Genomic DNA, 24,800 nt, shown 5'->3' with positions numbered 1-24,800 from the left:
CAGCAATTGAGAACAATCATGATGATCACATGGTTGTTGATATTGGATGAAATGATGACCTACCAGATTGCTGCACGTCGGCTCTCTTTGGTTATCGAGCTGGAAGCAACATCCGGGGATTCTCCGGCGATGCATTACCACCACCAACAGGCCTCTACTGCCTGTCATCACATTCAATAAACCGTCTTCGAACAACGTTTTGAGCCTTTCTACGAAGAATCTGTAATCACTTGCTCATCGTTATTATTCCGAGACATAATGAGTGAACAACAGGGTACCCTTACACCAGACCAAGGCCATAGAAGAAACAAAGCGTCCATTACTCGGGGTATGCACTTTCATGGTGGAGGGGCCAGGATATGAGATTCAAGACGCACCAAATAGTATGAGATGCTCCGTACAATTGCTGACACGCAAACGCAGCAACAAGACCGAGATCCTCTACCAAAGGCCCTCTAGATGCCGACAAGTCAGTCCATGAAGACACCCTTGATCGCTCTGTCTAATCGCCAGCCAGTGGACTCTTGACATCTCCGACGACTTCAACCCCTCAGTTCAGCCCAACACTCCAGCCATCACCAACCTTTGCATCACAACCTCAACACGCCGCGCCATCTCCAACTCCTCAGCTGGGAGAGGCCCGGCCAAAGGACTTCTCATTCCTCCTTCAGCCGGAGATATACCATCCCCTCAACGTACAAAACCTCCCGCCTGCGTTCAGAAACTCTCCAAAGCAGCCCACTCAAGCCACGCCCATTGAAGAACTGCTCGCCAAAGGCCACTTCCGAGCAGCAGCCATCGCAGCGGCTCAAGAACTGACAGGCTCAACCATCAACGGCAGCCCCGTCGACCCGCAAGATGCCACCCGGATCTTTCGGTTGCTGTATACCCGCCTCGCCTGTCTCACCCTGATCGATGCCACCTCGCTTGCGGCTCAGGAAGCCAAGGCGCTGGAGGACCTCAACGACGCCCGCAGATACATTGATGACAACACGGGCGAGCACCTTGTGCCATGGGAGCTGCGCGTGCTGCACGTACGTCTGCAGGCGCTTGGCTTTGGTGATGCCCGCCGAGCGGTGATGAGCTACCACGATCTCGCCAGGGAGGCGAGGGATCACATCAGAAAGGCATCTTTGTCCCACGACAATTCTGCTAGAGAGCTGTGGAAGTCACGTCTGCACGAGCTTGGCATCAAGGTCGCAGGGGCCCTGATCGAGATGGACGATCTCTCTGGTGCAGCGCACCATCTTGGCAGTCTGAGGGATCGAGGCGACGGCAAGCTGGCGCTGTCCAAGGCATTGCTGTGGCTGCACCTTGGCGATACCGCCAACGCAAAAGCTTGCGCAAGCCAGTGCTCTGAGAGCATGGAGAACGTGGAAAAGATCATCCTGGCGCTGTGCGACATGGCGGATTCCAACTATGAGGAGGCACTGCAAAAATGGCAAGAGTTTGACAGCTCAATAGCGGATGAGATGATTGGCGTGAACCAGGCAGTGTGCCTCATCTATCTCGGGCGGATTCAAGAGGTGAATATTTGCATTCATTCCTCACGCTGCCAACACTGTACTGACAAGGTCTACAGGGACGGACCATCTTAGAGAAGCTGGTTGACTCAGGCCTGTCGTCGCATACGCTGCTATTTAATCTCTCGACGATATATGAACTGTGCTCGGAAAGGAACCGAATACTGAAGGCGAAGCTCGCGGACAGGGTGGCTAACCTCGAGGAGTCGCCGTTTGGGTGGGAGAAGACGAACGCCGATTTCAAGCTGTGAGAATCACTGTACAAAGCAACAGATTGAGTTCATTGAAGTAAACGGCTTGGGTATACAGTAGAGTTTAGCTACAGCATGAATCTGGATATCAATGCTCGATGTAGCTTAAGCATTAGGCTATACAGTCTACCTTAGACAACCTTGAATGCATTATACATCAAACCAATACTCTCGTCCAACGCTGCATGTAATAAGCACTGGATTTCATTCTGCAATAGTCATAATGATAAAGAAATATCTATCAGTTATAGTAATGCCGAGAAAATAACAACTATCAGCTCCTGAGCAATCGAGCATCATCTGCACAGCTACCGGGTATCTTCTTCTTACCCCACACAATCCCGTCCCCCATTTTCCCAATCCAGCAAACTCGAGCCGCCGAGCCTCGGTACCTACACCCATATAAGCTACGACGTCTCACTGCTCTCTCTCACGCAATTCTCCAACTCATTCTCATAGCATCACGAGTCTATCTGGATACCAATCTCATAAAAATGGCGGACAGAGTCTCCCAGGTGGTTGGCCACCTCAACTACCCCAAGGGCCTCCTCGCAAACCAAACAGCAATCATCACCGGCGCAGGCCAAGGCATCGGTGCCGAAACCGCCCGCCTCTTTGCCAACGAAGGCGCGAGAGTCGTAGTCGCAGACATTGATGCCGGTATGCTGCTATTTCTCTCCTGTAAACAGCACCCTCATTGATATCGTCATGGCATTAATGTGGAATATCAGAAAAATGCAACCAAGTAGCTGAATCCATCCGCCAATCCGGCGGCCAAGCCCTCTCCGTCGCAGGCGACATCCTCGACCCAGCATACATCAAGTCCCTCATCTCACAAGCAGCCTCCTTCGGCAACGGCAAGATCCACATTCTCGTCGCCTCGGCGGGCTACACCTACGACGGTGTCATCCACAAAATGTCCGACAAGCAATGGGAGACCATGATCGCCATCCACTGCACCGCACCCTTCAAGATGGTCCGCGAGGCCGCCCCCTACTTCCGCGTCAAGGACGGCGAGCCGCGCTGCATCATCACCGTCTCGTCGACCTCGGGCATTCACGGAAACGCGGGCCAGATCAACTACGCGCTGGCGAAGTCCGGCCTTGTGGGCTTCACAAAGACGATTGCCAAGGAATGGGGCCCTGCGTTTGGCGTGAGGGCCAACGCTGTCGCTTTTGGATACATCCAGACGAGACTGACGGCGGCCAAGGAGGACGGCGGGTTTGTGATTGGGCCGGACGGCGAGAAGATTGCCATTGGCGTCCCGGGGAGAGGTAAGCCCGGCGCCACCCATTCGGACATTCCCCTGGGGCGGCCGGGGACGGCGACGGAGGCTGCGAGTGCGATTCTGGCCGTGGCGAGCCCGCTGTTCTCCTACGTAACAGGACAGACCATCATGGTGACGGGTGGGAGGAACATGTAGACAGCTGAACCAAGTAATGTGTATGTATATAATCGCTATATTCCTGCCGGCATATCGTGGTGAGAGCGTTGAAACCTGGAGAAACAAAAATGGCAATGGTATATTATGTGAAATTGGGAAGCGGGAGCTACTCTTCTCCGCCATATCAACGCCGGCCCACCAGAACTCTCGTATAAAATCATTCCTTTTTCGTCCGTTTTGCACCTGCTTGATCAGACCTTGAGCCACAGGGAAAACACGCCCTTGGCGTACTCGACAATTTCGTCGCCGCCCAGCTTGCTCTCGCCGTAGACGCGATCCACAAAGGAAATGGGCACCTCGGCAACGGTGCATCCCATGGCCTTTGCGCGCACCATCATCTCCATCTGGAACGTGTACCCCTTGCTTTCCGTGCTGGAAATGACCTTCTCCAGCACGCTCTTCTTGTACAGCCGGAAGCTGCCCGTGAGATCGCTGACGCCGGGTCGGAGAACAGTATCGGCGAACAGGTTGGCGCCGCGGCTGACGAACTTGCGCTTTAGGTCCCAGCCAAAGACGCCGCCGTTGCCCGCGTAGCGCGTGCCGGTGACGATGTCGTAGTTGCCCTTCTTCTGCACGGCAATCATCTGCGGGATGAACTTGGGGTGGTGGCTGAAGTCGGCGTCCATGATGATGACGAAGTTGCCGGTGACGAACTGCAGGCCGTGGACGTAGGCGGTGCCGAGACCCAGCTTGCCGGAGCGAGTCTTGAGGACGACGTGGGGGGCGTAGGCCTTGACGAGCTGGTTGGCGACATCTTGCGTGCCGTCGGGCGAGCCGTCATCGACAATGATGAGTTCCCAATCGAGTTGGCTGGGACATGTGTCAGTGTCCCTCTATTCCAAAGGGAAGAGACAGGAGACGAGAGGCAATTGGACCTACTTCTCTGTAAAGGTGCGGTTCAGCAGCCAGGCCACGATGGGGAGGTTCTTGCGCTCGTTGTACGTCGGCAGGATGACCGAGTACTTGTCCTTGGTGCTTGTAGGGGCCATGATCGTGTCGTGCTGGAGTATTAAAGAAGGAGAAAAAAAAAGGAAGAAGAGACGCGTAAATTGGGCGATAAAGGAGTGTGCTGAAGTTGGGTTTCGCGTCCTGCAGCTTGAGAGCTGGCCTCTGGAGATGGAAGCTGCCGAAAGGTGGCAGTTAGGGGTGCCGAACAGCTGATGACTAAGCAGACATTGCCAGTGTTGGCTTGCTCAGCCGTAGGTGGCCATGCATCTTGAGCATCAACAACCGAATGCACTTGCTACCGAGTATCTCTTAGGCATATGGATGCTCGGTAGATATTGAGAACTGACAGAACTGACGATATCTCCAATCGTCTAGTATCGGATGCTTTACGTGCGTGCTGATACTGTCTCCATCCAGATACTGACGGCACACTACCTTATTGCTCGAGAGCCCAGCGTCCTCAACAGCCGCATCCATGGCATCATGGCCATTCCAGGCACTCCAATAAGCAACCCCATCAACTCCCCTCTGTCCCCCATCGGCAGCCAATCTCCTCCTCGCAAACGATCAAAAGCCAAACAGCCGTGCATGCATCGCATCGCATCGGTATTACCATTCGCACATACGTCGAACTCGCTGCAGCCCCGCCCACAAACAGCCGACGTCGTGTCTTGACTGGACAAATCCGGAGCTGAAAGGCGCTCCAGGGTGGCGTCGCCTCCATATTACCCTGACCTTGCCTGGCCTCACATATCAATGCCGTACAGTACGAACATGTACCAATGACGGACGATTCCCCATCTCCCCGCAAGAGTTGCTCGTTTCAACCCACGGTCCCGATGGCGACAAATTCACACCGTCCGACCCTCGCCCTTCGTCGGCCGCCGCCAACCTTGTCCACCACCCATCGAGCGACAATCGCAGGCACTGTGTCGGCTTTTCCTGGTTCGTGATCGTGATGGCTGACAGACAAATCAGCGCTGCCTCCTCGCAGCAGACGTACCCACACGGCGCCGCCGGCATGGCCCTTCCTTGCTCAACGGCAAAAGGGTTTCGAGCAGGCAATGTTCCCTGCCGCGGTGGAATGGCGGGCGCGCGACATCATCTCGGAATAACTACCTAGTAGACGTTACCTTGGGAGCAGAAACAAGCAACCTGGCAGAGGAGTCGAGTACAGTAATCGCCCATCTGTGGAACCGCGGGACCGGTGAAGCTGGAGTTCTCTGCTGCTTCTGCTTCCAAACCCTCTCTCTGCCTCTTCCGTCTGCTGCTATTGCTGCTTCTGCTTGCTTCTACTCCCCCCCCCAATCCTCGCCTCTTCTCTCCTCCGCTTCCATCGCTCCCACCAGTCTTGAATTGAATCCTCTCTGCTTGCAAGCGCGCATCTCGTCCTCTCCCATCGCCTTCATCCTCTTGCCTGATTTATCCATCCGCTGCCATTGCGCGCGCGACACTTCTCGCCGATTCTTACGTCATCAACACCAACATCATGTCTGACGGCATTGCTCCAGCTATTGACAAAGGTACTGCCCTCTTCCAAATGAACCAGCTTCAATTCGATCCAAGTTGACTCCAATTGATCTGTACTATGGAAGGACTGATAATTCCCTCTCGACTGCTGCTTCTTCTGATTCCGAGTCCAATCACAAGCCTGCTGACATGACCTCCACCAACAGTCGGTGCGCCTGTTCCTGAAGCTCCCGAAGCTCAAGCTGGAGCTCCGACCATGGATATGAGCGCGGACACGGCCAAGCCAGAAGCCCCCGCGGAGTCCTCAGCTCCTTCTGATAAACCCAAAGAGCTCCCCATCGTTTCCGACACCAAAGCGCCTGAGGATGCAAAGCCGGCACAGGATCCCCCAAGCGCCGCCGATGCCTTCAAGGAGTCGCATAAGCCCCCGCATTCCGTTGAAGTCCAGTCCGTCCCCGAAACCCCCGTCAATACGTCGACTCCGGCGAACGGGTTGCCGCGGCCAGAGCTGCCAATCTCCGCGGAGCCGGAACAACCTGAGAAGCCAAAGGAAGACCCCGTCCTCATCACAGAGGTGCAAGAGCCGCTACCGACTCCCTCGGCCTCTGCGCCCGGAAGTGACGTCGGACCTGATCCTATTGTTGATAAGCCCGCGGCTCCCAATGGCGAGTCGAAGCCTGCCGAGCTGATGGCCGGCGCTCTCCAGACGGGTACCTCAGATGCCAAGTCGGAGACATCGGAGACGGCCGCCGGGGAGAAGCGCAAGCAGCCTGACACGGCCGATGCTGCAGCTGCTGCCGACGAAGCAGCGGCTGAGAAAGACGACTCTGAAGAGAGTGAGCGGGCAGACAAAAAGGTGAAAATCGACGAGAACGGCACGGCGGCCACCAACGGCGGCGCTCGTAAGCCGGGCCGCCCTAAGAAGGATAAGAAGGCTGCTCCCGTGGTGGGCAGGACCTTGCGCAAGACCCGGAGTCAAGGGCCCGTCGAGATTTAAGCCCAATGGTTGGCTAATCGACCACTTATGTCTAGCTGCTTGGCTCTTGACTTTCCTTTGATTCGTCTTGCTTTTCATTTTACGGCGAAAACGGCTGCGCTCGAGGGATAGGATTGCTTGCTCTTTTGCCCAGCTGTCGCTGTATGTATATTGATTGCCTTGCCAAAAGTGTTTGTCAAACTGGACCAATGGTATCTATGGCCTCGTCCATTTGAAATGTCCAGTGTCATTGGCAGGCTTGAGTTTCATGTTATATTTGTGTACTCTTTCCTTCAGCTTTTATGTATTGGGTAGTTTATGATAATGGAAAAAAATGTATGAACGGAAAAGGACGGCTGAGATGAATGGCTACCAGAGTACTAGTACGTTTCCATGGTCGTAATCGTCGAATACTGGCGACGTACTTTGACCGCATAACTCCAACAGTAGCATGGTTAATCGTACGCGGGAGTTCAGAGTAGTTGTGGCCCTCTCGCATTCATCGTCTGGCCAAGCCTTCATCCTCTCGGCATCCGCATATACAAACCTTGAACGACGACGTCCACTGTAATTCACGGCCAGAGTTCGGGGGAGGAGAATCCTGAAATATACTCACAACTGACTTGACACCCAAGATGAGCAGCGAAAAGAATGGACCACACTCATTAGTCTTCAGGAATGCAGCTGGAGCTGCTTGAGTAGGAAGTCGGCATCGTCGAGATGCTGTTCTCTGGAGAGATTCGCCGTGTCTTGCGGTGGTCCTCTGAATCATGCAGGGATACCAAGAACGCCAGTCGATGACTTCACGAGAAGAGGCGGCGAGAATCGTCTGGGAACAGTACTGGCGAGGGAGTCATGCGGTGGAAAGAATTCAACGTATTGATCACCATACTATGAATTCCCAAAATACTGTGCCAGCTGCCAAGCGCCTTTCTTCCATAGCCTGGGAGTGTTTGAAGAGATGGGCCGTGAGGAAGAGGCTCTTGAAGATGGTTGTCGTGGGGACCTTTCCTCTGTCTCCAGATAAGTGTGACGCAAGTCGGCATGCGATCCATTGATCTGTTTCTGCGGGCCTGGTCTTTGTATATCATGACGGCATAGTAGCTACTAGAGTTTAACATTTTTTGTTTCTTCTTCGTTTATAAAGATTGAATGGAGATGTGTTGAGTGATGTCGTCAACTGCTTGATAGTGGGGAACTTTCGCCTCCATGTACATCATAGATGCATTACATGCGACGAAAAGAGGGTATTGTTGCTCTATGTTTCTTATCGTCATCCGTCTCCAGTCCACAAACCACATCTCTCTCCGATACTATTAATACATTCACCATCGTCACGCCCGTTTGAAGCTCTTATCTTCACCCGCGTTCATTTCACGCAATACGAGAACATGCAACTATACAATTGATGCTACAGGGACCATTTCCACTGCAGCATCATTCTTCGACAAGGCCCCCTGCTCTCCCCGGATAACCGGGCAATAGAGGCAGTCCGTAGTGGAGTGGGAGCCTCCACCCTCACTGCTGGCTGGCTCCAGTTGCACCGAGAGCGACCAGGATGTAGATACATCGATTCAGGGGAACAGAATTCGCCGAACGTGGCATGGCAGCAACTTCGACTTTGGGATATGGTTCCCTTCAATACGCGCGCAAGTCGCTGATAGGTAGGCTCAATGCTCGTATACGGTTTCTGTCCGATCTAAGCTTCAGATATACGACGGTGCGTACATGGAGGCCTCTCCGTTGGTGCAGTCTAAGGGATGGATCGCTTGCAGTAACGTCGCGTGACGGCACAGCGAATGAGGTTCTCAGCACACATAAATAGGTCGCCATGAAGAAAGAGACTGCGATCATCACCATATTACGGAGCTACTGTACTCTGTAAGATATCAAGGGCCGTTGCTCGTACATGCAGGAGCATGACTGCTGAGAGAAGCGAAGCGCAAGGATTGTAAGCCCGAATCTGAACAAAACCCGCGAGTACGGGCCGGCGCATAAACCAGGCAAGCGCAAAGAAATTGGACGCAGGTACTCGAGTAGAGCAAGTAACAGCTACGAGTACAGTAGAATGAGAAGATAAGGTTGCGTGAAGCATAGAAAAGAAGGTTCTGATAGATGCCTTAGAGAGAGATAGAAAGAGATTCATAGACGCTTCTTGAGCATTCTGCACCTTGATGTGATGATAGGCACCTTACTTATCCAGCAGTTTGCAGCGTACCAGGTGTGCGGCTATTGCGGAAGCCAGGGTGCTATTTCTCAGGTCCAAAGTAGCATCGATTGGCAATGTACTCTGTAGGTAGGAAGAGTTCGGAAATCTCTGTTTCTTCAATCTCAACTCTACATCCGCTCCTGTTTTTTCACCGAAAATGGCTTCATCTTTCAAACCAGCACCAAATGGAATGAAATACGTGAATACCTGCACCAGCAACCCCCCCCGGAACGGCCATGACTGATCGTCGCCGTCAGTGGCGAAGCACAGATCGGCTATAGCCGTGCAACTCTTGGCCCTACCACTAGTAGTAGACCCGACCCTTTTTGCGTGCTTGGACCAGCATTGGGTTGATGGTACTCGGCCCGTGTGCGTGTGCTCTTGGAGCCTGTACGAGCAAGCCTTCTATTTCTCAGCTCATTCAAAGTACCTACAAAGTCGCGTACATGATTGCCCGCAAATAGAATCAGAGCTGAGAGCGCAGAATGTCACGCACCATCGATACGGTGCATGCAAGCACTGGTGATGCCGCTAAACGGAGCTGTCGATGGGGTTCTGTTGGTGGCAAAAATAGCAACATGGAGCACGCTCTGGAACTCACCGGAATCTCATCCCAGCGAGCATCACACAGAAGAGGCCCCGCAGCGATGATCTTTGCTGCTTGTGCGCGTAGGCTCACGGGAAGGCATTTTCGAGTGTGAGGCCACGATGATGCTGTATGTACTCTGAGTTCTGGACATACTTAGTAGTACGAATGAATGAGTGTATCTATGATGAGATGGCTGCATATCATGAGGCGAGACCGAAATAACCTCAGACGCAACGTTGGCTGGACTGCCATCAGCCATCAGCTGCCCGCTGTCATTCTTACTACTCACTCACTCACTCACTGTATTCTCTCTTCTCTTCCCTCCCGTCTAGCGCTTATAGAACCTTCATGACCTGCTCACAACTCGTATTTTCTTTCCCTCTCCCTCCCACCTCTGCCCCACCGCGCCGCCCTACTGGCTGGAGCGGTTCCTGGCATCAAACAGCCACCGCTCACGTTCCGCGTGCTAAGGCGCGCTAGTGCTGCAGTGGCTTTTAAGGGGTTTTTTTTCGTTGCAAGAAATAGGCTCCCGCTTGACCTTGATTCTTGCTTAGGCTTGGGGGAGGACAAACAAGTTCGAAAGAGATCGAATCGAGAACGCAGACAAGTGGATGGTTTTTAGTGGCCACCGAGTGTCTCTCCCAAGGCTCTAACAAGCCCACAGGGGGGTCAGAAGCGGGCAGGGGGGCACTCGGGCCAATGGCGAGAGGACATTGTGAGGCCGTCAACCGTTTGCTTGGAGCAGGACGGGCGAGCGAGGAGGGAAAAATTGAGTGCTGAAACAGACGTCTCCAGTTATCCGTGTCTGGAGTTGAAGCCACTGTAAACTAGGTAGCTGCCAGTGGCGACGGTTTGGACGCAAAGCAAAGTACTTGCGCAAGCTGCAAGGCTGGTGATGCCGTTGATGCTGTCAGGTTGATGAGGTCGAGCATTCATGGGGGCTCAAAGGTGTAGTGCTGCGTGTGAGATACAGGCCCCCCATCACCAGATGCACACTTCCGCCCACTAGAACACTCGCCAGGTCAACCACTAGATACCAGCATCTTCTATCGATTGCTGCAAGTAGTATTCTATCACTGTACGAGTACCTTATGTCGTAGGCAGCTACAGTAGCAAGACATGCCCACCAACGGCCTCGCCTCCATCATTCTCCATCTTCCCTCACCAACAGCACCCATCTGTGCCGCCCTGGGGTCCAAGAGGACCCTCTCTTCCACTCCCTGGCGTGTCTCGCTTCTCCATCCGAGCCTGGGGCCGATGGCCATCTGTGATCCTCGACGCACGCGCGGGCACACCAACGACACCAACCCCAACCAGTCAGGTTCCCTCTGTTTCCTGCTCTGCTCACCTGCGCCTTGGATCCGGGCCTTGTCCTTGTGCCACCCCGAAACCCCCATCTGATGACCCCTGGCTGGACCCGAGCCTTTCCTCTTCCTCTTGCTCGTATTGTCTATTTTTCTTTTTCTTTTTTTCTCTTCTCTTCCCTTGCCTCCCCAAAAGCGCTTGCTCGCCTGCGATTCTCTAGCAGAGAGCGTCCTTCGTTTTGGCTGCTTGGGTTCTCCCTTTCGGCGCTCGTTTTCCCTTCGTTTCCCGCGCCTGTGCTCTGCTCCATCTGGCGACTTTGGCGAGAACCGACAGGCATCCTCCGAAGCGACATTGCCCCTGACATCGACGCTGGTGACGCAACAGACAAGACTGCGTTCTCGGACTAGCACGCGTTCACCCGCCGGCCCTTGAAGCTCTTGATTGAGCCATCGTTGGCCGTGTATCCGCTGCTCGGCGCAAAAAGTCACCAACCACCCCGACCCGAGCGCTCGCATTGTGCGTGGGTGGAAATCCAACCGTTGGCGGACTCGCGCTCGTCATCTTTCTCCATCGCACTCTTTCGCTTTTGCCCTTGCTTCTTCGATTTGGCTCGAAATCTCCAGTGAAGCGCATCGCAGGCCTTCTGCCCTCGCTGGGCGCCCAATCTACAACATGACAATTCGAGGGGATGTGCCGTACTGGCTCCATGCGCGTGACGACGACGACAACCCGGCGACGCAGCTGCTACAGCTGCTCAAAGACCCCTTCTCCGGCACGGTTAGTACAAACTCGCCCGACGGGAGCAAACTTCCGCCTGACCCTAAGCCGCTCTTCTTTGTTCTAACATGGCAGTCTTTTAGCTTGCGTCGGCGTCCGTCTACTCTGCCTTGGGTATCTCCCTCGGCATCACGGCCTTTACCGCCCTCCTCTTCTCCTTCATCAGACCGTACAACCAGTCCGTGTATGCCCCGAAGCTGAAACATGCCGACGACAAGCACGCGCCGCCGCCGCTGGGCAAGAAGCCGTGGTCATGGATCCTGCCCCTGCTGCACACGCAGGAAGAGAAGCTCATTCAACAGATTGGCATGGACGCCACCATCTTCCTGCGCGTGATGCGCATGTGTCGCAACATGTTCCTGGTCCTCGCCCTCATCGGCATCAGTGTCCTCGTCCCCATCCACTCCACCGAGTCCGTCAAGTTCCCCGGGGCGCCGACCGATTCTAACAGCTTTATTTTGACCATTACGCCGTTGAACGTCTATGGCCGCGTGCTGTGGTCGCAAGTCGTGATTGCATGGATCTTTGACATTATTGTGTGCTTCTTCCTCTGGTGGAACTATCGCCGGATCATGCAGCTCCGTCGCAAGTACTTTGAGAGCGAGGACTACCAGAACAGCTTGCACTCGCGAACGCTAATGGTAAGGCTGGCCGCCAAACAACCTTGGATCGCCCGTATCCGCAGATCGATCATGGATAGCTAACGGCTGATGAAACTAGTTGTACGACATTCCCAAGCAGGCCTGCTCCGACGAGGGCATTGCGCGCATTATCGACAACGTCGCTCCCAACTCGTCCTTCGCCCGAACTGCCATTGCCCGAAACGTCAAGGACCTCCCCGACCTCATTGCGCAGCACGGTCGAGCGGTTCGAAAGCTGGAAAAGGTCTTGGCCATCTACCTGAAGAACCCCCAGAACCTCCCGCCGCGACCGACTTGCAAGCCCTCCCGCAAGGACCGCTCGTACGGCACCTATCCGAAGGGCCAGCGACTGGATGCCATTGAATACTACACCCAGCGCATTCGAGAACTCGAGGTGGAGATCAAGGAGGTCCGGGCCAGTGTCGACAAGCGCAGCTCCATGCCGTACGGATTCGCCAGTTATTCGGACGTCGCCGAGGCGCACGAGATTGCCTACATTGCTCGCGGCAAGAAGCCCCACGGCACGACGATTCTCCTGGCGCCCAAGCCCATCGACATCATCTGGCAGAACATGCCGCTGTCCAGCTCGACCCGCAGCCGCAGGCGCTGGTTCAACAGCTTCTGGATCGTCGTCCTGACCATCTTCTGGATTGCGCCCAACGCCATGATTGCCATCTTCCTCGTCAACTTGGGAAACCTGGGCAAGGTCTGGCACGCGTTCCAGGTTTCTCTGGAGAAGGAGACCACCTTCTGGGGTATCGTTCAGGGTATCGCATCTCCCGCCATCACGTCCGGTGTCTACCTGGCCCTCCCCGTCATCTTCCGTCGCCTCTCCATCCGGGCAGGTGACAAGACCAAGACGGGACGTGAGCGACACGTCATGGCCAAGCTCTACTCCTTCTTCGTATTCAACAACCTCATCGTCTTTTCCTTCTTCAGCGTCATCTGGTCCTTTGTCGCATCCATCATCACCGATACCGACAAGGGCCTCAGCGCGTGGGACGCCATCGTCAAGGAGAACATTGCCCTCGGTATCTTCCAAGCCTTTTGCCGAAACAGCCCCTTCTGGGTCACGTATCTGCTGCAGCGACAGCTCGGTGCCGCCATCGATCTCGCACAGCTCTGGCCGCTGGTCAGCGCCTTTTTCCTCAAGCGATTCTCCAGTCCCACGCCGCGAGAGCTCATTGACTTGACGGCCCCGCCGGCGTTTGACTATGCCAGTTACTACTGCTACTTCTTGTACTACTCGACCGTGACGCTGTGCTTCGCGGGCATCCAGCCCCTCGTGCTCCTGGCGACGGCTCTGTACTTTTGCATCGACTCGTTCCTGAAGAAGTACCTGATCCTGTATCGCTACGTCACCAAGACGGAGTCCGGCGGCCTGTTCTGGCGCGTCATCTTCAACCGCTTCATCTTCGGCACCATCCTGTCCAACGGCGTTGTGATGCTGACGTGCTGGGTGCAAGGAGAGGCTTCTCACATCCAGTTCTATGCCGTGTGCCCTCTGCCCGTTCTTATACTGCTCTTCAAGTTTTACTGCGGGAAATCCTTTGACGACAAGATCCGATACTACAGAGTGCCCAACTCTGCGAAGCAGAATCACGGGAACATGCAGAAGGAGAGCCGCCTCCGCAGCGAGAAGTTGGCCAGTCGCTTTGGCCACCCGGCTCTGTACAAGCCGCTCATCACCCCCATGGTCCATCAGAAGGCGCAGAACCTGCTCCCATCCATCTACTCGGGACGCCTGACGGACGGCAGAGAAGTCGGAGGCGCTGGAGACCTGATGAGCGTCAGCGGCTACTCCGACATGTATGCGCTCAACAACATGCAAGGCGGCAAGCCCGGCAAGGCCGCGGACGGGGTGCCTGGGTTCGAGTACGTTTCGGAGGCGCACATGGACTTTGAGTACTACAAGAACCGAGCAGAGTTCACCGAAGAGCACGGAGGCGACGAGATGTACGGCCAGGAGTTTGACAGCCAACGGCCCGGCACGCCCGGCTCCCTAGACAGCGGCTCCAGGCCCGGGACGCCATCCAGCCGCTACGCCACGCCTTTTACGCCCGCCAACGTGAGATTGCCGCCGCCGCAGGACACAAGCTACCAGTCTTATAGGCCTAGCCCGTATGAAGATAACTCGATCGGCCGCCACCGCAGTCCGCTCTACGCGCAGGACAATGGCAGCTCGTCTGGCCTGGTGCACAACGCAGTCGGCCCCGCCGTGGTGCCCACGCCATATCGAGACGTGTCTCACGAGCGAGCACGGAGTCCCAACCTTCCTCTCGGCTACCAAGACGTGCCCCTGAATCGGGCCCAAAGCCCAGCGGTCGGTTCGCCGGTGCCAACGCCCGGGCCGGGCATTGGCGGGCCACGGGGCTACAGCGGTCTGCCTCAACATGAAGACACGGAGAGCCAGGAGATGGATCCCATGCAGTACAACTACTTTAGAGGAGGATCCCGGCCGACGAAGCCTCCCGGACAGGGCTGGTAAAAGAAAAGAGAAGGGAATGTGAATAGACGGGACCAAGATGATGAGGAAAGAATTTTCTGTATTTGACAAAGGGAGGTTTTACTGCATGGCGTTTTGGGATTTTAGAACTAGATGGCCGAGACCATGATGATTGGGTTGAACAAGAGGCATGGGACCTTGACATTTGAGATTTCTAGATGGTACAAGTCCATAATGGCTTTATTATTTTATTTGGATATTTGGAAGCGAAGAATATCACGACACAATTGTATATTGATTCGAGTATATTACTATTATTTCGCGACTGTTTCTCTTGTGTATGCAATTCAATCAGTCCTATTCCAATAAGTGTGCCGTACCAACGTGAACATTTTCGCATCGTCGAGTTATTAAAAGTGAGTAGTAAAATAAGAAAAGAAGAAGACAGAAAGAAGGAGTGAGCCGCAGAGGAGTCCAAGGTCTAGACGAAAGAACCGCCCGTCTCGTGAAACTTGGCAGCATACGACCTCAGATCCTCAGCCAACTGCTCCATCAACTCGTCCTCAACGACCTTATCCTGCCACGACAATCCAATCGTGAACTCCGATCCCGCCAGACTCGCGACGTTGATTCCCATCGGCGGTCCCGCAACCATGGCGCCGTTCGTGAAGAGCAGACGAGTCGCTCTGGGAACCTGATCATCATCTCGAGGAGGAGAGGGATTCTTCAGAACGCCAATGTTGCTCACCTCCCACGAATCCGCACGCGGCTTGCCGTCCCTGCCGCGCCAGAAAGCGAACCAGTCGTTAATGTACTTGAGCAGGCCCATGACGTCGTCGGCGGGCAGCGTGTCCAGTTTGGCAGCGAGTTCCGCCTTGACGCCCTGCGCGTTTTTCCATATCAGGGCCGTCGTCGTGGTGGCGGCGTCTGCATCATCTTGTGCTGCTCTCAGCGCGGAAACCGCCTCGGGAGAGAAATGGTGCGTGCAGCCTGTGACGAGACAGCGCAGGGACGAGGCATGTGCCGGATCGCTCTTGGCGGGGGACAAGTACGGCCGGAGAGACACGGGCGTCGCGGCGGCAAAGGCCGGTGCCGACGATGGGGAGGGGATGCGTTTTGCCAGGGAGGTCAGGATGAGGGAGTGTAAGAGCGCGGTGAGGGTTACGGAGTGGCTTCTGCATGCGGAGAGTAAAGCTGAGAGCTGCTCGGGAGGGTAGCTGACGACTTTGACGCGGGTTTTGTAGGAGAGGGAGAAGTCCATGGGGATGGCGTTCCAGATGGGTTGCTTGGCCGGTCTGAGGAATGATGGGCCGAGTTCGGTCCAGAGGGTGCGGAGGGTGTAGCTCCACGAGAGGGTGAAGTCGACGCCCTGTTCTTGGGACTCGGGGAGAGAGGGGGGTTCCGGAAAGGAGAGGACGGGTTCGGCCTCGGCGGGCGACGGAGAAGTGCTGCTCTGGTACGAAGGCGCGGCGAGGAGCATCTCGTGAAAGAGGCGGCCACTGGTCCCATCCATGAGAGCATGATGAAACGCAAAGAAGACGTCTTCAATGTCCTGCAGCTCGGGGACATCGCCGCTCGGCCGCAGGATTGTGATTCTCCACGGCGGCCGTGTAGCTACATCGGCGAACCTCTGATCGTGCTCCCATCCCTGCTGCTGCGCGACCCGGTCTTCGTATTCCTGCGCGGACCGGCAAGGGACGGACGTCACGGAGACGTGCTCCCGGAGGTCGACGGAGGAGACGTGCGTGAAGTGGGCGTCGTTGGTGTCGTCGGCTGCGATGCCGACGCGGAGCATGGGCTGGTGGCGGACGACGTGGGCGAGGGCCGCGAGGAAGGATGGGCTGGGGGAGGTTGAGGCGAGGTAGGAGTGAGAGGGGGACGATGGGGCGTGGTGATGGCGGGCGGAGACGGTGACGCAGCGGTAGATGCCGAGGTGGTGGCGGGAGGAGGAGAAGTGTTCACTTGTGATGGTGTTGGTGAGTGTGCTGTATGAATGAATGGTGGTGGTGAGGAGGAGGGCTCACATGCTGCCGAGTTTGCGGAGGAGTTGGGGGTCTGTGGTAGTCATTGTGACGATTGACTTATTGGTGATGATGTACGAGGGGGGGCGAAGCAATTGGTGAAGCAATAGGAAAAAGTATGGGTCGGATGAGATGGTGAGAGCAGCAGTGATCCTGGTGAGAGACTGTGGCCGATTCCTTGGTGGTTTGATGCCTTTGTAGTGAAGAAACCCAGCCCAGTCAATTGCTTGTACCAGTAGCCAAGACAGTATATGATCACTTGACGGTGAGAGTGGAGGAGAAGACGAATTCAAGCCATAAATGGGTTTCGAAACGGAAGAAGAGGATGAATAATATAGCATCAGCTACGGAGGACAATGTATAACCAAGAATCCTTCGAGCAAGGGATCAATGTTTCGGAACATTCATCACGTTCCGAGCCCGACTAAGGAAACTACCCGCGAGGCTAATCCTCGGTCCTCGCAAGAGATACCATTCGGTTCCTGTAGCGATATCCACTGGGCTGGAATAATCGGTTAAATCTTCCGAGGGCAATGGACGCTGAATGGCCTTTTGAGGTTAGAGGGGTGTGTCTTGTTGCGTTGGAGGCCTGGCGAGGATAGACACGTAAGTGCGTTGCGTTGCGTGGAAAGGACGGATAAAAGACATGTGATGGTTCAAGATGAGGGAGCCGGGATGCGGGTGCGGAACCAGATGTTGCCAAGGTGCACTAGATGCTGGAATGAGTCAGTTGGTGCCAAGGGGATAGTATCAGTGTCCAGGATCTACAAAGAAACAATAGATGGAGCATATTCGGATTACGGGATGAGTGTATGGTGAGAGGGAGAATGACAATGCAGTCAACGAGATTCAATGTTGCCTTTTAGACGACATGGCTGGGCTTGGCAACAAACTTCGTCTTCAAAGGGGGCATACAAGCCCATATCTTCAACGCATCAGGACAAGTCTAAATGATAGTCGTATAAGCCGTTGAGAAAAGATTGCAGAAAATTGACCTGGGACCAACACAACAATGCTAAAACGGGACGATTGTGATGACCTGGACGCCGTTTCATTGGCTGTGGCAAGGCTGACTTGGTGGTGTACTATTTTCATGGCTTGAGATTAAGTTGGCGTCGACTTGATCTGGCACAGTACAGGTGCAACGACTACATACCTACCCAGAAGAAATAGCGGTACCTAAGTCGATGTGAAGAAGTAAATGTTGATATTGATCACAGAAAGATCATCATTTGCCGCAGTGGTATAAGTGATTTAGGCTCGGTATCCTGTCTCAAGGGCAAAGTCCTACACTACCACGGCAGTCGACCCAAGCAGAAACATTTGCTGGACCTGTCATGTCGTCTGCCAACTTTTTCCATCGGGCATGAAACCTCTCTATTGGTTCTGCCCCCGCCTGGACGTTTCGTGGTGCGAATTTCTGACTTGAGGGTGTTGCCAAGATCCATGATCAGACAACTGTATGCCATACTTGGCTACACATATTGCCGGCTCGTCAGAGTATTCAGCAACCGGGGGGGTTGAAACGTCCTCCTTAAGGAACGAGGACCAGCCAATCGAAGTCGCCAGCTTGATTGACCGTGTTGAGCGGCAGACGCATATCTGCGAGACCCTTGCGAATAATGTCTGCCCTGGCTGCTTGTTTACCTGCATATGTCGCTTCCTCCGCCTTGTCGTCTCCCATCTGCTCGATTTCCTGGACATCATCCTCCCGCATTTCCTCCTCCACCTGGTCGAATATGGAGTCGAGGTCTATTCCAAGCTCCAACTCCTCCTCTGCCTCCTCCCCCTCCGAGTCCTAAGCCTCCTCCGCGCCGGATTCTCTTCTGTATAGTCCTCGGTGTCCCTCTCGGCATACTTTACCACGCCCTCTCCAAAGTCCTCGTCACACCCACCTCTAGAGCTAGTATCCTCCTCCTCACCAATCGCTGTTGAAGAAGGAAAGTACAAGGCCGTGGTATGGATGGAGGAAGGGATATAGCATAGTCATGGCAGTCACGGGTCGACCACACTATATAAGGCGTCGACCCCGCCTCAGCTTATTATCATAACTTAGCTTCTTAATCAACATCTTGATTCATCTTCTCACTCGTTCCAACAGGTTATGAGCCCTCGCGCTCTGATCCTCTGATCCTCTCGCACTACGACATCTGCATATATCTTGTCGACCTCAACGCTCGCTCCGAGGCCCAGACACCCTGGACACGCCTCGCCCACGCTCGCTGAGTTCTCTTCATTCATTTCCCTGCAGATTTCGCAACGAGCGAGTTTCCATCCGTCTTGGGACCTTGCGCAGGTAAGTAGATCGAGATTGGTAGCGCTATAGGAAGAGACTGGCAATTCTCTGACCAATGTTGATTGTCATTGTCTTGAATTTCACCGTAGTAACCCGAGACAACAGAGGACTGGCAGGTTCTGAATTAGACATACCGCCGGACGACATTCGTAGGCAGTAGATGGCCGTGTTCAAGAGGCGTTCCCGGGGGTTTCTGGCATTTGTCCCACCCCGTATACCGGATATACTATTTGAAAGTTTTGGCAGATGGGAGTTAAAGCTTCTCTGTAGGCATCCCCAGAGTAGTCCGGTATGTTTGTTAGTGTTGAGAAGTTCTCAGGTCCGAGAGATGATGCGTTCAAGTGCGGGGCGTGACTTTCCAGTAGGCAATTCTCCTCCTAGTAACGACGTAGATTGCAATGACGCGCCGATGTGTTTCTGTTGGGTACTGCGATAATTGGTCTTGCTAAAGATGATATTTGATGATCCGACGGCTGCCCATAGAGCAGACGACGTGCCAAGACGGTAGGCCACAACAGGAGGAAACAATATGGAAGAAGGTCGGAATCGAGGAGAAAAGCCCGACCAGTCTGTAAGAAGAATAACAGCAAACAAATCGGTTCTCGTTACGCAGCTTGCAGATGCCTAAAGAATTGAGAGTTCAATAAGAGGGAAGGTCCATCTTGAAGGAAGTGATACGGGGTGTGTAATAGGTACATACTATCCTTTATACTAGTAGGTAGGCACTGACCTGTCAGCAGGCGGCATCAGTACGCGCTTTCACAGCTGAATATTGCTCCGGGACCTTGGGGCTCTCAGTATATGATGAAGACTAATTTGACGTCTCTGCCATCACTGCTTCGAACAATAATTCTCGCCCCTTTTCAGAGGTGTTGTGCTTCTCATGTTGGAAGTTGCCGTCGCATGCGCTGATTGGAGCTACACCGACTAAGCCCAACCTGACTCCGATTTGCATGTGCTTGCTGCTTCAGTCATGTGAATCTCACATAGGACAGCTTCAGCATCTGACCTTGTTCCTGCAAGACGAGAACTGAATACTCCCAAGCAGTTATTCCACAGAATTTTATCTCTCCCTTCGTCAGACAACCTCAGGATATCCCACCTCAGCCCTAGCGAGATAGACGAAGCTCGCCCCAGCTTGACACCATGTCGATACTTTGTACCGTCATCGTCGTATTCAGAACACGGGCCAGGTCAAGGCGGCTTCCTCAGCACAGTAAAACAACCCTTGACACGTCCTGCAATTTGCCCTCTTAGCCATTTCTCAGGATGCATGACAACAATACGAAGCAAATATGAAAATGCTTCCAATTACAACTTCTTCTGGCTGTTCAACCCCAGCTCCTGAGCTCGCGCACGGGCCATCGACAGCACACCTTGGCGAGTCCCCAGAAAAAAAAGCGCCAGACCGCAGAATCGCCCCCTGTCGAATCGACCGCTAGTCGCCAGACGCGCTCACCTTCAATCCCTTCAGACACTTTTCCTCTTCGCTTCACCTTCTTTTCCCTTTCCTCTTGCTTCTCAGAGCCCGACGTATCGATTCAAGCAGGCATCTTCAAAGCATCAAACCGGCGTTGCGATTACAATTACTCTAATATCAGACAGCACTCAACCCTCCAATCCTAGAACCGAGTCGCACTCCGGCCTCAAGGCCATGACGCGCCGCCTCGACTGAATAGCATCGGATTCACCAGCTGCGATAGACTCAACAACCACAACTCCTGCTCCTCCTGCGATAACGATGCGCCTTTCCGCCGCTGCATTCAGTCACGTCGATTTGTTTCCATCATCACAATAGTCACACCAGCCAGCAAGCCTTTGCAATGCAAAACGCATTCGGCGTCCGGTCCGGCGGGCGAGCCACGCCGTTCCAGGCCAACAACGATGCCCGCAAATCGCTCTTCGGCCGGCCTGAAGACAACACCGAGAACCCGCTCCATCTGTACAACACGGCCAAGACGCCGGGCTACGGGCGCATCGGCATGGGAGGCGCCGCTGCCGACACGCACGCGACCGGCCTACGGAAGCCGAGGCCCATCTCGGAGAGCTTTGCCTCGACCGCGCGAGAGCAGGCCGGCGCCAATGCGAGTGCTAACACCAATGGCAACGCCAATGCAAGCGTGCTCTCGTCCGGCGGCACCAAGATCCCCCGACTCAACAGCCTGTCGACGTCGCGCCGGAAACCGATATCCCTGCGCAAGGCCATGGAGCTGGCCGAGGGCGAGGAGGAGGCGGCCAAGATGATGCTCGAAGCCGGCATGGACGACCCCGTCGCCGTCGACGGCTCGCCGAGTCCTGCTCCGAGGCCCTGGAGGACACGCACCGCCTCGGAGGTGTCGCAGCTGCAGCGCGAGCTCGGCGCGGACCATCTCGACACTAAGGGGCGCAGCAAGATTCCGTCGGCGCGCAACTCCAACCTCAGCGCAACGCTGGTCAGCGGTAGGGAAGGGGCCATTTCGCCAGGCAGGGGCAGCAGCCTCGGCCTGCGTGCCGGCCACACGGGGGCGAACAGGGAGGGGACCGCTACCGCTACCACCGCCTCCAGCGGGCTTCCTTCACTCGTCCCGGGCATCGAGGACGTTCCGCTGCCGTCCGTCGAGCCTGCCCTGTCAGCAGCAACGCTTGTCCAGCCGTCGTCTCCGTCTCCCGGCAAGAGCTTCGTCTGGCAGGTCGACGAAGATTTCACCGCCAGCGACTTGCAGATATCCGACAGTCCGCGCGTTAGGGTCGGGACTCGGCCGTTTGCAAGCCGCCTAGGTTTCACCCCCGACGCAAAACAAGACTTTGACAAGCTACCGCGAATCACTGCCCCGGGTTCTCGCAACAGCAAGCTGGACGAGATTAGATCGCTCGAGCTCCGCGCAAACGGTAGCCACATTCCCATGCCGAGTTCAGGTCTGCCGAAGCCACAGAACACAAAGCTGGACGACATCCTCAAGAGAGAAGCGCAGGTGGAGCGCCAGATTCCGCTCGCCAGCAGACACCTGGACGGGCCGAGAAACAACACCAAGATTGACGACATTAAGCGGCTAGAGGTCGACGGCATGTCGAAGCGGGCATATGCGGCCGTTCGCCTGCAGGAGATTAAAGAGCAAAACTCCATGGCGCGCCCTCGCTCCCCCGACGAGGAGTCCAAGCCTCGGCTTCCCTTTGGTCTGGCGCGGCGGCGACTAGCAAAGACCGAGGTGGCCGAGGAGGTGAAGAAGGAGGAAGCACCCCCGCTGTTGCGCTCAAGGCCGTCCTTTGGCAGCAATGAGGCTGGCCGGCAGGTTGCAGACACTCCCGCGACCATCTTCAACCAGGGCGCGAAGCGTGCAGGCCAAGAAGAGAAGAAAGAGGGCGATGCGGTGACGGCATCGCGAGCCCAGGAGCTGGAGAGAAGGCTCGATAGCGCCGAGCAGCAAATCGAGAGTCTGCTGGGAAAGCGGCGACCGTTGGAACGGCGGCCTGACGAGCGAGAGCTGCTGCGACGGCTGGCAAGGGCCGCCAGCTCCAGCCCGCCAGTTGAGGACGAGCCGCGGACGAAACAGCTGCCCACGCCTCCGCCAGGCGACGAAGAAAAGGAAAACAAGGAATCCACCGCCAAATCAATCGCCGACCGAATCGCGTCTCGCCTGTTTCCGCGACGCGCCTCCACCGGCGAGAAACCTACTTCAAACACTTGGAATACTGCTACAACTGCGACTACGACTACTGCTTGGAATACCATCGCCAATACCGGCACAGCTCCCGACGCCACCAAAGACTTTGAGAAAGCAAAGCCCAGCGTGGCATTCACTGGCCTGCAGCGCACGCGATCCATTGATTCAACTAAGAGCAAGCGATCCAGCATGCAGTCAGAGCCCGACCCCACCGCCAGGATCGAGGCCGAGATGAAGCTGTTTGCGCCGTCGGACAACCACTCCGAACGCGGCTCTCTGCGTGCGCCTTCTCCGCCTCTTGACGACTCTGATCTGGACGACCATGCTCCAAACAAGCTGTCGTCATCAGATGCGACACCAAAGCCCTCCAAGCCCGACCCCTTGACCATGGGGACGCCGAAAGTCACGGGCGCCTACGTTGAGACGCCGGTGACGGTCAAGACGGAGAAGCTGGCGCTCGAACCGGAGCCAAAGCACGAAGAACACGCTCCAAAGCAGATCGAGACCAAGGCAGCTGAGCCAAAGCCCACGCTGCTCTTCCGGGACAGAAAGCCTAGCTTCTCCTCCTGGAGGACCAAAGAGAGGAGCCAAGATCAGGACACCCTCTCTGATCCCGGCACGACGGACGACGGCGGCGACATTGGCGCTTCGGCGCTGGCGGCCATGAAGAAACCGCGGGCCAAGTCGCTACCCCGACGCCGACCGCCCCTAAAGAACTCGGCCAGGCCTCCCTCTGTCAAGGACGACATGATGGAGCTGCGCCGCGAGTACAACATTGACGACTCGACCTTTGACGACCTGGATGAGATGCTGGCTAATGCAAGAAAGACGGCCAAACTCGCTGCCTCGAAGAGCGGCGCCGCTGTTCGCTCCACGGGCATCGATCTTGGGCTGGACCTCGACCTCGGCCTGAGTTCCTCAGAGTCTGACGTTGCCGCGGTGGTCAAGAACGAGCACACCAAGGAGGCCAAACAGTCCTCCTCCGACGGCGATATGGCCGCCTTCGAGAGGATGAACAAGACGCTGCAGACGGGCCTCTTGCGGATCCGCTCGGCCAAGCAGGGCATCGAGCGCATCGAGGACCGCTTCTCCCGCGCCCAGCCGCCGCTGACGCCCGAGAAGAAGAAGAGCGGAGCACTCACAGAGGCGCCCGAAGGCCACGAGCATCACAGCCACCAAAACATTACGGCAGACTGTCCGTACTGCGCGTCGTCGAAACCCGCCTCTGCCCCCGTCACGTATCTGCATCTCGCTCTACCGCGACTCTTTCACCGCGAACCGACGTTCCGCCTTACCTGGCTTGGCCTCTTTACGCTGATACTCTCGCTGTGGTATGCGACCGAGGCAACCATGTGCTCGCTGTACTGCCGCCCAACTACGTGTCCCGCCTCGAAGTCGCCTTGCGTCTGGTCCTTTGACGATCCCACAGAGTTTGGAACTGCCTTGCCCATCAAGCTCGACCAGTGGATCACTGGCGGACAGGGACGCCAACTGGCATCCGTCGCATACGAGGAAGTCTACGATCTTTTCGCCGACATACAGGATCTGGCTCTGGGACGCAGCATCACCGACGTGGACACGGAAGCGCTTTCAGCCGAGCAAAAGCGGCGGCACAGACGGCGCCTCCGAAAGAAGGGTCTCATACCGTCTCCCAAGGCGCCACGACCGGAAGACAAGGCGAAATGGGACGAGTGGCGAGCGGCACGGCTTGCAAAGGAGCGTGGCAACCAGAAAAAGGAGAAGGGGTCCACGGCGGTCGAAGAGGAGATGCCCAAGCCTATCCCCGTGGTCGAAGGGGAGGAAGAGGAGCAAGGCTGGGTGAAGATCAAGGGGTGGAGGTGATATATGCGATGGTGATGGTTTGGAGAGGTAACTCTGTTTACGCGGCGGCGGCGGTCCTTTGTTTTGCTCGTCCTTTCATACTCACTTCCTTGTCGTATGTTATAATAATCGCTTTTCTAACGATGTAATGATGAGGAGTTGGGATGATTGCGAACAACGGAGTATGGAGCATAATGTATAATGCGCTTGGTTTGGTTGATGGTCGGTGGAGAGGGATGTTGAATATTGAAGACTTGTCATATTCAAGGTTCAAGACGTCTGACCAGAAGAGATCATTTCCAGCCATTTCACAAGATGGCATTGCCAAACACGGTCTTTGCTTACTTTGTATATACTTCTATCCTTTCGAAAATATATCAGAACTCAACATGTATAAGACGAAAATCAACGCCAAACTCCTTCTTCTTCCACCACATGGTAT

General features: G+C 55.3%; 7 protein-coding genes across 7 annotated transcripts; 5 read left to right on the top strand and 2 right to left on the bottom strand.

The window, feature by feature from the left end:
- Positions 1 to 258: 258 nt before the first annotated feature.
- On the top strand, positions 259 to 1,774 carry BBK36DRAFT_1115985 (hypothetical protein; the record flags this gene model as incomplete). Its single annotated transcript, XM_024890183.1, has 4 exons — positions 259 to 328; positions 424 to 473; positions 555 to 1,526; positions 1,583 to 1,774. 4 exons carry the CDS (start codon positions 259 to 261, stop codon positions 1,772 to 1,774), a joined length of 1,284 nt encoding a protein of 427 aa, XP_024751044.1.
- Positions 1,775 to 2,267: 493 nt separating this feature from the next.
- Positions 2,268 to 3,199, top strand: BBK36DRAFT_1135132 (NAD(P)-binding protein; the record flags this gene model as incomplete). The annotated part of the gene is made up of 2 exons (XM_024892535.1): positions 2,268 to 2,437; positions 2,503 to 3,199. A coding segment is annotated over one exon (690 nt), but the record flags the coding sequence as incomplete, so codon positions are not given.
- Positions 3,200 to 3,409: 210 nt separating this feature from the next.
- On the bottom strand, positions 3,410 to 4,207 carry BBK36DRAFT_1140357 (glycosyltransferase family 2 protein; the record flags this gene model as incomplete). Its single annotated transcript, XM_024893369.1, has 2 exons — positions 3,410 to 4,028; positions 4,098 to 4,207. 2 exons carry the CDS (start codon positions 4,205 to 4,207, stop codon positions 3,410 to 3,412), a joined length of 729 nt encoding a protein of 242 aa, XP_024751042.1.
- A 1,579-nt stretch (positions 4,208 to 5,786) lies between these two features.
- On the top strand, positions 5,787 to 6,803 carry BBK36DRAFT_1135128 (hypothetical protein). The gene is made up of 3 exons (XM_024892534.1): positions 5,787 to 6,636; positions 6,712 to 6,724; positions 6,766 to 6,803. The coding sequence occupies exon 1, from the start codon at positions 5,899 to 5,901 to the stop codon at positions 6,631 to 6,633; it is 735 nt and encodes a 244-aa protein (XP_024751041.1). The 5' UTR covers positions 5,787 to 5,898; the 3' UTR covers positions 6,634 to 6,636; positions 6,712 to 6,724; positions 6,766 to 6,803.
- A 4,584-nt stretch (positions 6,804 to 11,387) lies between these two features.
- Positions 11,388 to 14,621, top strand: BBK36DRAFT_1116586 (DUF221-domain-containing protein; the record flags this gene model as incomplete). The annotated part of the gene is made up of 3 exons (XM_024890247.1): positions 11,388 to 11,492; positions 11,576 to 12,133; positions 12,213 to 14,621. 3 exons carry the CDS (start codon positions 11,388 to 11,390, stop codon positions 14,619 to 14,621), a joined length of 3,072 nt encoding a protein of 1,023 aa, XP_024751040.1.
- A 439-nt stretch (positions 14,622 to 15,060) lies between these two features.
- On the bottom strand, positions 15,061 to 16,647 carry BBK36DRAFT_3727 (hypothetical protein; the record flags this gene model as incomplete). The annotated part of the gene is made up of 2 exons (XM_024898044.1): positions 15,061 to 16,540; positions 16,604 to 16,647. 2 exons carry the CDS (start codon positions 16,645 to 16,647, stop codon positions 15,061 to 15,063), a joined length of 1,524 nt encoding a protein of 507 aa, XP_024751039.1.
- Positions 16,648 to 20,680: 4,033 nt separating this feature from the next.
- BBK36DRAFT_1197676 (hypothetical protein) lies at positions 20,681 to 24,379 on the top strand (the record flags this gene model as incomplete). The annotated part of the gene is made up of 1 exon (XM_024897001.1): positions 20,681 to 24,379. Exon 1 carries the CDS (start codon positions 20,720 to 20,722, stop codon positions 24,377 to 24,379), a length of 3,660 nt encoding a protein of 1,219 aa, XP_024751038.1. The 5' UTR covers positions 20,681 to 20,719.
- Between the last annotated feature and the right edge of the window lie 421 nt (positions 24,380 to 24,800).

The sequence above is a fragment of the Trichoderma citrinoviride genome (assembly GCF_003025115.1).
Source record: "Trichoderma citrinoviride strain TUCIM 6016 unplaced genomic scaffold BBK36scaffold_5, whole genome shotgun sequence".
Taxonomy (NCBI): domain Eukaryota; kingdom Fungi; phylum Ascomycota; class Sordariomycetes; order Hypocreales; family Hypocreaceae; genus Trichoderma; species Trichoderma citrinoviride.
The sequence above is the reverse complement of the archived record's forward strand: the minus strand, read 5'-3'. Positions and strand labels throughout refer to the sequence as shown.